At 46.4% G+C, this 12925-nt stretch overlaps 1 protein-coding gene across 1 annotated transcript in view; it reads right to left on the reverse strand.

Moving 5' to 3' along the window:
• Window positions 1-218: 218 nt before the first annotated feature.
• STT3B (STT3 oligosaccharyltransferase complex catalytic subunit B) overlaps window positions 219-12925 on the reverse strand; it is a 100819-nt gene continuing 88112 nt past the window's right edge. Inside the window, exons 9-16 of the mRNA XM_020993270.2 lie at window positions 12379-12533; window positions 10282-10493; window positions 9129-9316; window positions 8809-8980; window positions 7981-8154; window positions 6508-6621; window positions 4432-4644; window positions 219-1783 (exon numbers count right to left, since the gene is read on the reverse strand). Coding sequence (XP_020848929.1) covers window positions 1703-1783; window positions 4432-4644; window positions 6508-6621; window positions 7981-8154; window positions 8809-8980; window positions 9129-9316; window positions 10282-10493; window positions 12379-12533 — 1309 coding nt within the window. The 3' untranslated portion in view covers window positions 219-1702. The remainder of the gene's footprint in view (window positions 1784-4431; window positions 4645-6507; window positions 6622-7980; window positions 8155-8808; window positions 8981-9128; window positions 9317-10281; window positions 10494-12378; window positions 12534-12925) is intronic.

The raw sequence follows: 12925 nt of genomic DNA on the forward strand, positions 1-12925 counted from the left end.
CCACCCTTACTAGCTGTGTGCCCACAGCCCAGGGAGGAGGGAGGTGGATGCCAACCTGAGACACCACACTGGGACTGAAGGACAGCAGGATGATTTCAGAGCTGGCAAGCTACAACAGTCCACTGAGCTTTACTTCCCCTTCCTCTCACAACGGAATTCTGAAAGCTACTTTAGTTCTTTTCAAGGTTAAATTAAAGGAGGTACAGAAGAACAGACACTTAACACAAAACTTGAATTAACTTTATTTCCCCTCTTCACAATGTGTCTGCATTAAACTTTGAAGTAACCAAGTAAAACCAAATCTCCAAAGGACAAAACAAGGTGTCAGAAATCCAGATCTATCTGTTTTTATTTTGTGAAAATGTTACAGCCATTTTTGTTGGTCTGTAAAAGAACCATCAGGGTCAAAAACGAGTTTTTATAAATCAAAAACAAAACCAAAAAAACCCCAAAAAACAAAACATTCTACACTTTAGGAAGGAAAATCAGCAGTAACATTCTCACAGAAGGCTGTAAATTACATTTTTCTTCATAAAAGGTACATACTATTCCTCATGTTCCACTAAAAGCAGTGGTGTAAGTTATAATTTTTTTAATATAGATATGTATAAAACCCCCCAATTGGGACAGCTTGTGGTAGGAAGCACTTTCCTACAAGGGCTGCAGAGAATTCCACAGCTTCCTCCTCAAGCTGCCAGGAGCAGGTAAGGGCATGTGTCCCATACCCACTCGGTGTGAGCATGTCATTGGACAGACCTGTCACAATTTTTCAAATGAAATAAGGAGCACCTCGCTAAAGTCAGAGTGTTTCATCAAATGTTGGAGCATCTGAGGGAGGGATGTTCACCCTGGGCCAGATGTGAGGTGGGAGTTGCACATACACAGGGGATGTATGTTCATCGGGCAATTTTTTGAATAGGCTGTTTCCCCTCCGTTTTCTTGTGTGAAGAGTTCAACAAAGTTCTTTTGCACAGCGTCCTCAGTGCAGTTTCTAGAACTGCCGAAGGATACCAACTTAGCCCTTGAGTGAACAGCGTGCACAGGAGCTGCCCTGTTGGGACCCCAAAGAAGGCGCCACCGCCACCAGCAGCAGCAGCTTCTTTGTGGACAGAGCAAACCCTCAGAGAAAAAGAAAAGTGTGCATTTGATGAAACATTCTTTACATCGAGAAACATGGACATAAATATTATTCAAGGAAGGGCATCCCAGTTTCTAATAGCTGTTTCCAGATCTATAACTCACGTCCTAATTGTGTAAAAAGCTCATCACAATTTACAATCTGCATTTTGACATATTGCTGTTTAGGTATATCTCAAAGGAAGTGCAGGTCTTGTAAAAGAATTAAAAAAGAAGAAAAACGGACAAATTTGCGTGTGCCAGGGACCAGATTCGAGGGTTCTTTGGTGCAGTTAAGTCCAAATTCTTGGCGTGGAAAGAGAATATGTACCAATAAAAATATCAAATCTGCTGCTAGACATTCACAGCAGTGCTCGGTCTTGCTTCACATTACAAATCTAAAACAGCTGTTCTCAATAAGCCAATAGTTTTAAATCAGACATTGCCTGAAAATTTTGTACATGAATCTGGACCAGTGATGGTTCTGTACCCTCATGTTGTTGTGAAACATGACTGGAGCTCAAGGCAAAGACTGGTTATCTCAAGGACAACTGCTTGCAATCAGCGCTCGGAACAGTCTCATCTCTTAAACAGTCTTCTTGTTGGGTCTCTTGCCTTTCTTTAAAAGTAGTTTATTTCTGATGTAGCCACGCTTCCTCTTGGTAGTCTGAAAAGCAACAACACGGGGAGTTAGCCTGGCTGGCTCATGCAGGAACGCGTACCTGTCACGATCCTTTGTTTAACCAAGCGGCCTCTTGGGACTAGAGTGGCCCCTGCATCCCCCCACTCGTGACGACACCTCTCCCTTTTCTGCTCCCAACCCTGACCTCAGGGGCTAGTCCGAGGCTGGCATCATGTGTGCCAGGCACTGCTGGGCTCTCCAGGAGATTAGATTCTATCGCCTTGGAATCCGATGATGCCTCAGCTCACCCTTTCCCTGCCATGTGAGTCTGAGTAAGTACAAATCATTTAGAGCTTTAGTTGTTCTTTCTCTAAATTGGGGGTACTCACAAAGCCAAATTAATTACTGAATAAATGTCCCAAGAAAAACGGCTTCACATACACCAAATGTGAAGGAGACTGTGGGATGGGGGCAGGGGGCTGGCTTGGCTTGAAGACCCCACCTCACTGGAGTTTCCAGCATAAAGGTTGTGCATGCTGCCCAGCCCTCCTCTGGGGGCCAGGAGGCAGACATGCACTGCCAGACACAAGGCTGTGTCCTGGACGACCAGGAGCACACGGGCAAGTCATTTCATAGGTCCCATAGCAGTGGCTGGTCTTTTACCAGTTACGCTAGTTACTCCAACGGACTTTATGGAATAAAGGGGCCATTTTGTTGGGAAGACTGTTCCTACTCTGTTCCCTTAACACTGGTAACAAACTATGGCTTAGGTGCTTGTGTAGATTTCAGGTATGATCTCAAAAGTCCCTCATCAGTGATGGGCTACCTGACCCTTGTCTTGAACACAGTGGGGTTGGGGGTAGGGTATCAAGCATGAGACGTTACCTCGGCCCCTTCAGTGGGAGGGTGGGGTGGGAGGTTGCCAGGGAAAAAGCTGGAAGGAAACCTTCCAAAAGCAAAACAAACACCTGGAAAGTCACCAGTTCAAAATGGCTCCCCACCCCCACCACCAGGAAGGGCCCTTTTGGATGTCAGCCTACCAGCAATGCCAAGCCCCACTTGGAGTCTCTTTCTGTTTTATGAGTAATTTCTTAGTAAAAGGGAACACACACACACACACACACACACAAAATTTTTAAATAGGCAGGGCTCTGGATTACTGACTTTTTTATTAAACAAAGATCATCTTTACGGATTCAGAATGGCACATCCACAGCCCTCCCTCCCCATCGCTCCACTCTTTTCCTAAAGGCAGGTGAATGAGCTCGAGGCTGGGCACTGCATCCAGACACATCCCCCCAGCCCCAAGAGAGAAGCCGTCAGCAGCTTTCCCCAACCCTCCTCTGTCACAGGCGCTCAAGGACTCCCAGAAAGCAGGGGTTTATGACGCTGGTGCTCACACCTGGAAGGTGCGTAGTGAATGCCTGCTGATGCCCAGGGAAGGGAAAGGGACTTTCCCCAAATCCTCTGGGCACCAGTTAGCACTAGGGACAGGTGTGGGTGCAAACCCAGGTGCCAGCACACTGACCCAACCACATCCTCTGACTCTGAACACATGGAAACTTTCAGGCCTGGAGTTACTAAGACCCAAGTTCCAATTCAGCCTGGGCAGGTCACTTCAGCCATTTGCCTCTGTTTCCTCAGCCCATAACGTCGAGATAGTAACAGCCCCTACCTCACAGGCTTGTTTGAGGATCAAATGAGATGGCATTTGTAAGGTGCTTACTATTAGCACAGTGCCTGGCACATAGCAGATACTTAAATATTCCCTATATTATTAATTATTATCCTAAGGATTTGAAAGACCAGAGAATTTCTGTGTCATCTCTCATAATGGCTAGTGCAAGTACCTGAAATCCAAGATTTTTGGAAAAACCCAACCCATGATTTTTTAAAAAATAAATAAGGCCCCAGAGGCCACTCATTAAGGAGTGTGGCAGATTTCCTTTCGATGGAAATTTCGATGAGAGCTCTCCTTAGAGGTGTGGGACCTGTATGCCATTTCTACTCCACCCCCAACATTTTACATGTAAGGAAGGCCAGGCTGAGGGAGGGTAGACATGTTCAGGGGCGGGTCCTGGGACTCTCAAGCCTGCGGCTTCTCAGCACGTTTGCCCACCACCCTTCCCTTCAGATGGGCCATGATCTCCCCAAAGGGGGATTATGATGATCTTACTTTGATAACCTAATTGTTCATATCCCCTCCCCATCATAATGAGGCTTTCAGTAATTATGATTCTAGAAAGAAGTCCAGCCTCATCTTCACGAGGGGCAAGAGAGGAAGCCCGTGCCAAACAGAATATGGACTGCGTCACAAGGAAGTGAAGATGAAAGTTTATTTCACGATGGAGGAAGCAGCCCAACACCAAAAGAATATTTGGGTTTAATTCACTCTTTCACACAAAATATGTCACTGTTTCAATGGTTTGGCATTTTAACTTTAAAACAGATTCTGCAAGAGAGATCCACAGGAAAACTACGGAGCAAACCAAAGTGCCTGACAGGAGGCTGCCCCGGGGAGCCTTCTGCTGGTGCCGACCGCCACGGCCCTCAGACAGGGTGGAGAACGTGAAGGTTACCAACAGGCAAGGCTGATATTAAACATGGACATTTGGCATGGAGAAATGAGCCATTTACCAGTGCCCAGACAAGCCGGACCCCCCCTTTTTAGGATAATTTCCCTGGGAACCCACCTTCTTTGACAAATACTTCTGTTTGGACAAAATGTTGGTTACTCTAGGCTTGTGGTCCAGGGTCTCCCGGTTCTGCAGCTGCTTCACCTTGTATATCCTAACAAGCCAGTGCTCGGACGTAAAGGCTTCTTCCAAATGTTTGAATTTAATGTCCTTATTGCCAATTTCGGCGTTACGTGTTCGGTCAAAACCTGGGGGTGTCCGAAAATCCAGCTGCAAAATAAAGCATTCGTATGAGTGACTGCAGTGGGAAATGTACTACTCTTGCCTCAATCAAATACAAATACGTGCTCACTAACTAAAGAAAACCAGAGGAAAAACCCCAAAGACTAAGCATGAAAAGTCCAACTGGTGGTTTCTGATACTGGTTCAAAGTCTTGCAAAGACTGATGATGCTTTGGGAAAAGCGGAAGCAATTCCAGAAACCTAAGAAGCCTTCCAGCCAGCTAAAAGCCCCCAACCCCACTCCAAGATGGTGCTACCCTCCTAGGGGCAGAGAAGCAATGACAGAACAAGATCCAGTCCAGGGGATTTTAGTCTTTTGGGATCAAAGACTCATTTGGCAGTCTGTGGAAAACAATCTTCTCCCCGTAGTAAATGCAAAGCTAAGAGATGGCTTTTTTTTTTTAAATACAGAAACTGATTTGGAGGAATTTAATAACAAATCTCCTAAAGATACTACCCCAAACCAAATGAATTCAAGTAGAATAAGAAGGCAGGTCTTCTGGCACAAGTCTGGGACAAGCCCGACTCAGTGACATGCCCAGATCAAGTGTCACATCATGGGCAGCCTGAGGCTGGCTCAGGAAATTCAGAAACTCAAAGATAAACTGATCAACATCTTTATCTAGTAACTTTATCAAGGAATATCTAAACACACCTGAAAAAGACTTTCAAAGTATGTAACCAAGTGACTATTTGGTTTCAACCAGATTTTCAAAGCCAAAAGAAACAAAATGGAAACACCTGAAGGCCCAGGTGCATTCTAACCTTATCCTAGTGACACCATTTTGAAAATGGATGAAATTGGGTTTCAAAGTAAATTAAGACATTCACTGTCAGACACAAGACTCCCAGGAAACTCCTCGGGGCGTTAGGTTACTCGAATGTACTGGAAAAGGCAGTAAATTAAGGTCTAATGTGTCAGTTGAGCACAACGCTTGATTAAAAGAACAAAAGCACCCCCTCAGTGGTGTGGATGGTTCTCCTGGTCTCATGAGGGATCTCTTTAGTGACTTCTCACCTTAGCTCAGTGAGACATGCACCTGGGGGGGGGGAACTTTGGGGGAGGAAGCCCCTGAGAAAGCATCTGCTCTCCCCCTCTCACCTGATGGCTGAAGTGACCAGCTGTGGGCCCCAGGCAGGGATTGTCCAGGGTCCCAAAGAGTCCTCCACAGAGGCAGGCCTCGAATCCAGGCCCCCCTCCCCAATTTGTCTCTGGCATAGCCATCTCCAGGAACATGCCAGCAAGGCTGACTTGGAGAATAGATCCTTTCCCAGGAAGGTCTGGCTTCTCTTCCCAGTTTCAAGCAAACAAACCCCAGTCCAGCCCATTCTGGATTGTCCAGGACCCCCACAGGGTCAGAGATCAGAAACACATCCAGGCCTGAGGTGACCTGAGCCCCACCCTGCTATGGCCTTCTTCCCTAGCATGCCCAGGATCACCAAGCTAACTCTTGAGTGCTGCGTCCTAGGTCTCCACTCCTTTCCGCTGTCCTCTAAAAGCCAACACTGACAGGAAGATAAAACAGGGAACTATCCCACCTTCTGGCAGCCGGCCTTCTCTGTTTCACTAAGATTGAGGGCTGTTCATATTTTAGAACTCAGCTGCAGACCCAGCATTCTGGCACTAATCTGGGGAGCGTCTGCAGCCTCATAAGAGAACAAAGTTCTCCAAAATAGGAGTCTTTGCCAGGACTCTACAGCAATAGGAAAAACACGGATTGATTTTTAGCAGCTGGATAGAGCTCATCTCACCAATGAGAAGCCTAACCAGGAACAGACTATTATACCAACATTCAGTTTTGAAAATGTCCTTCTCCACAACTGGAGATCATAATGGACAATCCCACTCACCTGCATTTCTCCAAATCTGTAATATGACATTTTATACATGAGGCAATTCAGTAAGGTCGGAGACCCTGCCTTGTCTACTCGAAACTCTCCCTGGGGGGTGAAGTAGTCACTTTCCTGTAAAGAAGAATATAGACATTTCTGTGTCAGCACAACTCAACTCTGAGAATCATCCATAACTCCCTTAAAAATAATCTCTCTTCAAATACTTGGTCTGATCCAACAAGATAACGTGTGCAAGACTGTGGGGGGATACAGCAGGTCACTATGCATACGTGTATTTACTTACACACACACACACACACACACACACACACACACACACCCCTCTCTTGGCAGCTTAGGAGGTGCAGGGACGCTGTATTCCTTGGTAAGCAAACATTTTTCCAAAGGGAAGAGACAGAGCACAAATCCAGTGAACAGCTGGTAGGATTATTTGTTAGGATGTAGAAGGTTTGAAGGACAGAGATGGGCTTGGTATCACAATTCAAAAATACGCATTTAAAATCTGATACGTAATAAAGTCATAATGGTAAAACACTGATCAAGGCAATCCACACATTACACCATCCCTCAAAGATGAGATGGTAGAAGAAGAATAAGATGGCCTCAAGCCCCGGTCTCCCTCCCGAGCTCCTCGAATTAACCTTTTTCTGTCACGGCAGCCACCCCCGCCCCACTTCGTTATTCCCTCACCACACTTCTCCACCCTATTTCCAAATCTTGTGGCTGCTTCCTTCACTCCATCTCCTCTTCCCTGAGTTATGGATCTCCCTCCCTCTAGTCTTGCCCCATTCTGGTCCTTGGCATGCCACGTCCTTTGCACTAGGCTGCAAGCTGCCTTTCCAGCCTTCCCTGTGATGTGGCCACCTTGGCATTCCCCACATCTCCGTCCTCCATACAAAACCTCACAGGCTTAAGCACCCCCTTCTAGCCGTGCTCGTTTTCTCCCCATCAAGACCTTCATGCATTTACTTTTAGGGTCAGTGAACTAGCCTTTATCAAGCACCTACTATGTGCCAGATCCTCTTCAGCTGCTTCTCTCTGTATGCAGACCACGAGTGTCACTGGGGCCTGCGGGCCAAATCCAGACCCTGCTGTTTATGTGCAGTAAGACCCACAAACTAAAGAGCTGATTTTTACATTTTTAAACACAATTACATGCTTGCAATGAAATAGCCGAGGCTGGAGGAGACAGATGCGAGAGACTATGAAAATAACACAGAACTCACAAACCACGTGCGTGTGCTTGGGGGGTGGGGGCCTGAGAGGACTGCGGTTTCCAAGCCCTCCCTCCCGGCCAGGCCTTGTAGCCACGCTGGGATGGCTCCTGCGCTGGCAGGGGTGGCTCCCTCGCTTTGTTGCTGTGGGCCACGGCAGGTGCTCCATAAACACTTGCTGACTCATTCACCAGTAATCCCTGCTGCCCTTTTCTCCGGGAGTAGCAGTCTCACACGTTTCTAATTGGCTTCTTACCCGAATGTCTTTCGGATGCTCCCCTTCAGCTATTCTGACCATCCAGAGAAATTTGTTGATATCATCACCAGAATAACCAATGACGCCTCCAAAAATAATCAGAACATAATCTACATCCAGGCTCCTCATGATTTTATAAGCAGCTGTTTCATTGGAAGACATGGCTTTCCCGACCTAGACCACATGTTTAAAAAAAGGAAAGGCATTTAGATCAGCTCCGGGGGCTCAACATAGTTTTCATTTTATTGTCCAAATCCTTCACATCTTAAGTCTTAAAAAGTCTGACAGAAACCGAGTTCTAGGCTGAGGAACAATTCACCAAGGTTAAGACTTTGGCTGTCATTTTAGGTGTCTTCATCTACTATAGATCTCCCCAAATCAGACATTTCTTGTTTGGTTTGATGATGTTAGGTGTTTATGCTATAAAAGTGTGTGTGTGGGCGCACGTGCGCTTGGGGAATGGCCTGGCCCCCCCTGCATGTCCTCCCCCTGCCCAGCCTGGGTGGACCCTGGGTTTGGGAGATGGGCTTATTCCTAAGGCCGCCACACTGGGCGCTTGTCCATTGCTTTGCAGCACGAGTGGAACGGCAAGTTTCTTTGCTACATTATATGGTCAGAACACAATTTCCAGACTCAGGATTTGTTAACATACAAATAATTTTCAAAGCTAATCACCCAAAGAAAGGAGCTATCAATGGCACTGGCCACATGCATGCTCTGCTTGCTCTTGCCCAGACAGGAAGTCAGGACAATGCCCAGCGCTCCCCTCCATGTAAATGGGCGGAAGCAGGGAAGCTCGGAGGCCTGTCTGTCACAGAAAACCCTTACCAGTGCAATGTGGCTGTTATTCCACGTGTTATTGTCGACCAGCGTCGTCCTGTTGGCCATGCCGGCGATCTGGTAGCCGTAATCCCACCAAGACATCACTCGAGCGTGTTCGTCGGTGTTCTGCCTCAGCCAATAATACGCTTCTCGGAAATCATCCAGTATGTTCCGGGTGCTGAAAGGAAACGGCCGCGTCCTTTCAGACAGAGTGACCAGAAGGGGACGAGCACAAAACTGCCCCGCCCGCCAGGGGCATGGGAGCTGAGGGGCTCGTCACAAGGCGCTCCCCAGGGAGGCTTCCCCCTGCCCCCCCGGAGCCTTACCCGTCATGGTTGTAAGAAGCCAGCACTATGCTGGGGCTGGAGTAAGCGTTACTCGTCACCCACGTACAATGAACGGCAAACATCATTAACAGCATCAGCATCAGCATGGTGACGATGCTTTTGATGTTGGGCCCCAAGCCTTCTTCAGTTTTTTCCTGCTCAGACACGTGTTTCCTCACTTTTCCTGCCTGAGGATACACAAAATTATTTCTGCAAACTTATTTTGCCTTCTCGGTTCATTAAGATGTCATCACCCTTATTTCTCTTTTTTCAGAAATTTATGTCCAAACAAGGCAGTGTGACCCCTCATTTCCCCTCAGATCTTTTACTCCCCCCATCACTTAGCAGAAGCTCTGAAGTAGCTTTAAGGCAAGAAGCCCTGTGCCCTTGCCCCATTCCACACCATCTCCACACCTACACGCAGGCACCTCACGGGGGACCTGTTTCAGTAACAGAAGCCTCAATGCCCCTTTACAACAGCGCGGCACACTTCATCCTCTTAAGGAAAGAGGCAGTTGTTCAGCACATAAACGAGCGCATCTCCATGCACTCTACGTCCCCCGCCTCTACACACCCCAACCAAACCAACATGTGGACTTGGCCTTTATTGGGGATCATGTGCCGAGGAAACGAGGAGCCTGGAGAAGCAGGCAATGCTTCTGTCCCACCCCTCCCACTTGATACTGTTGTTCTAGTGGGAGGGAAGACACTAACTTAGCAGCAGAAGGAAGTTCACCCACTCAACAGAAAGCTGTGCTCCACGCACACCACCCCCAGACAAGGTCCCATACATTAGGGGCTATTTTCCTTCCCTTTATAAAGATAAAACTGATCTGCCACCCAGGAGATGATGTGGGTTAGGGTTCAGTTACATTACAATTGACAGCTGTCTTGTTGATACATCAGACTGAAAGCAAATATCAACAATTTTTAATAAAACTTCACTCAAGACATTTTATCACCTATCAAACCTGAGTAAGATCTTTCAAGTATGATCTTAAAACAAACACCGACTATAACCCCTGGGAACCAGCACTTGGTCAAATGCCCTTAAAATAGTTCCCTGTGCCAATCTGAGTGAAAAGCCATCCCTGGTGTTATCTCCACTCCCTGGGCATGTCCATAAGAATCAGTTTCACTTGAGAGCTCCTACCTTGTCATATAAGTTCCCTGGGTTTCTTTTGTCGTCTTCATCGCTGCTGTCCTCCACAGGCGGGTTTTCCCTTTTCAGGTCATCCCCCAGATAGTGCTCAAAGACATTGGAGAAGGCAATCGCAGAGAGCATGCAGACCACCGGGGTCAAAGTCAACATCAGGCGCACCATCACCCCAGCAAAGTAGACAGCACTGATTGCATACAGAGCCACTGGGATGAGACAGGTTTATTTTTAATCATTAGAAAGTAGGAAACTCGGCTTTTAGACAGTAATCAAAAAAATAAAAAGTTCCTCCAAAGAATTATTTAATCACCAATACTGGCCAATAATGAACAGTCACTGCCATAAGTCATAACTTGTTAGGGACTTCAGTAATTAACAGGCCTATGCCAGGCATAGATTTCAGTGCTGTTACCTGGGAGATGGGGATCCTTTCATTCACATTTGTCAACAGCGATGGATTTTCTAAGACTGTTATGCTTTTACAGGAAAATGCACTTATGTAAGACAGCACAAGACCCAGTCAGTAAGTGCCCAATGCCCTACAAATCCTCCATGGAGTAAAGCTTATGCTAAGAGCAATAAACAAAGTAGAAATGATGCCATTTGTTAAGTGAAATCTGCAGTGCCTCCAAGGCACTAGTGAGAGGCCTAGAGGTTTTAAACACATTCTGGCAGGGCGCAAACACCTGGACACCACACGAAATCACAGAGAAGTGACTTTTATGGGCTAAGGCTGACATTCCAGGTCTGTGATACCATCTTCTCCAGAGCCATGAGTGGAACCCACTAGGGCACTTTCCATCCCTTGTTGTAGACTTGGGTAGGATCACAACTGGAGCTAGAAGAGCTCTGAGAAGCCACAGAAGTCCTAGCCCCACTCCCTCCACCAGTCCCCCTTAACTAAGGCTCAGATTATGAAAGGGGCTGACCTTGGGTTTTCCCATCACCTGTCCCCCCCACCTCCCCTCCTAGCCAAGGCCAGGCCCAGCGTCCTCTAGCTTGGCTGTTTCCATCAGATCTCCTCCAGTCTTGCTGCCTTTCAGGGGAAGCTCCATACGCCCTGACCAAAGACCTCAGGCAGGAGAAGGCCTTCCCAGGGTCCTCGGACGCCATGACAGGTGTGCTTCCCTTAGAAGGGGCTACCTGGACACCAACACCCGGACCGGGAGCGATGCTCAATGACCTGGTTTTCAATATTCCAGGTTGTAACTTGTGATTCTTTTGTTGGCTAAAAATGCCTACACTCTTGTTGCCCCATTCCATAATCCCATGCCCAAGAGAGTGCTCTGCTTAAATGCAGAACTCACACAGTTTGACACAAATATTTTCTCCAACAAGACATTCGAGGGATGTGCTATAGCCTTGTTTTACAAATTGCTGGGTAGCTGTCATAGCTCTTATTCAGGTGGGGATATTCCAAGCTGTAGACAAAAGTCTGGAAATTTAAGCCTAAACCTTACAATCTTAGACACAGACCACAGAGCAAATTGCTCAAATTTCTAACATTATTATGTAAATAAAATGAAAACGTTATGAGCCAAAAATGAAATAATGCAAAAAGCAGGGCAACTGAGATAATGCTAGAAAAACGGCTGATAAATATGTAAAGCATATGCTGGTAAACCACAGCCATTGTCAGTATTGAAGCCATCTTGGTCACAAAGCCGCAAAACGACTTTTAAATCATATTAAAATCATTCTCAACTTCAGATCATCTGAAATTGCCTTGATTTTTATTATTGAGATGGGAGCAACCTGGTCACATTATGCTTTTAGTACTCACAGATAGTAATAAATTATTAAGTGGGACCATTTGTTCAAATATTATAGAATTTACTTCCTGCTCTCAAGTAAGGGCTGAGCTATTATATACCAATTCTATATACCAATTCAGTGCTTAGCAATATAAACAGAATTATAAAAATACAACTCCTTTTAACACTGGATTTTTAATCTAAAATACCCCAAACATAACAAGGTAGAATTTTGCCTAACTGCAGAAGATTGGATTTACAAATATGAACTTCATCAAGGAAAAAAAAAACCCAGGCAATTATTTCAAATCAAAGTATTTCTAAACATTGCTCTTACCAAACACTCTTTCATCGTTGATATTTTTGATACAAAACCAAAGTCCTGCTGGGAAGGTGCACACGAGAATGTGGAGATCAAAGAAGAAGGATACCCATGTTGTAGGCTGGTGTTCAGATACTGAGGCAATGATTGGAATGTGTATTTTTGCATACCTAGTTAAAAAAAAAAAGCAGCATGATTTTGAAATGCCCCAAATGGCTTTCCTCCTAGATCAAAGCATTTCTTTTCCTGGTCTTGGCTTGCCGCTGAAGCAACGCTCACTACAGTGTAAAGAGCTGGCTTCTGAGCAAGGCCGGCTGCACCCAGCCCGGCTGGCCAAGGACCGACCCTCTCGGCGTCCCCAGAGACTCTACTACTTCATGTTGCTCAGTAGACGAGTCTGTTCCTCCACGGGAGCTTCTTCTATTCCTAACGTTACAGGTTCTCCTCCCATTACAGACTCGTCAGGGGCCTTGTCACACAGACGGCCCGGTGAGCTCAGTCCAAACTGAGGAAAATCCTGGAGTGCCGCTCAGGAGAACCCCCAAGGACCAGGCGGGCGGGG

This window comes from Phascolarctos cinereus, unplaced genomic scaffold (genome assembly GCF_003287225.1).
Source record: "Phascolarctos cinereus isolate Bilbo 61053 unplaced genomic scaffold, phaCin_HiC Scaffold_1;HRSCAF=81, whole genome shotgun sequence".
Lineage (NCBI taxonomy): Eukaryota > Metazoa > Chordata > Mammalia > Diprotodontia > Phascolarctidae > Phascolarctos > Phascolarctos cinereus.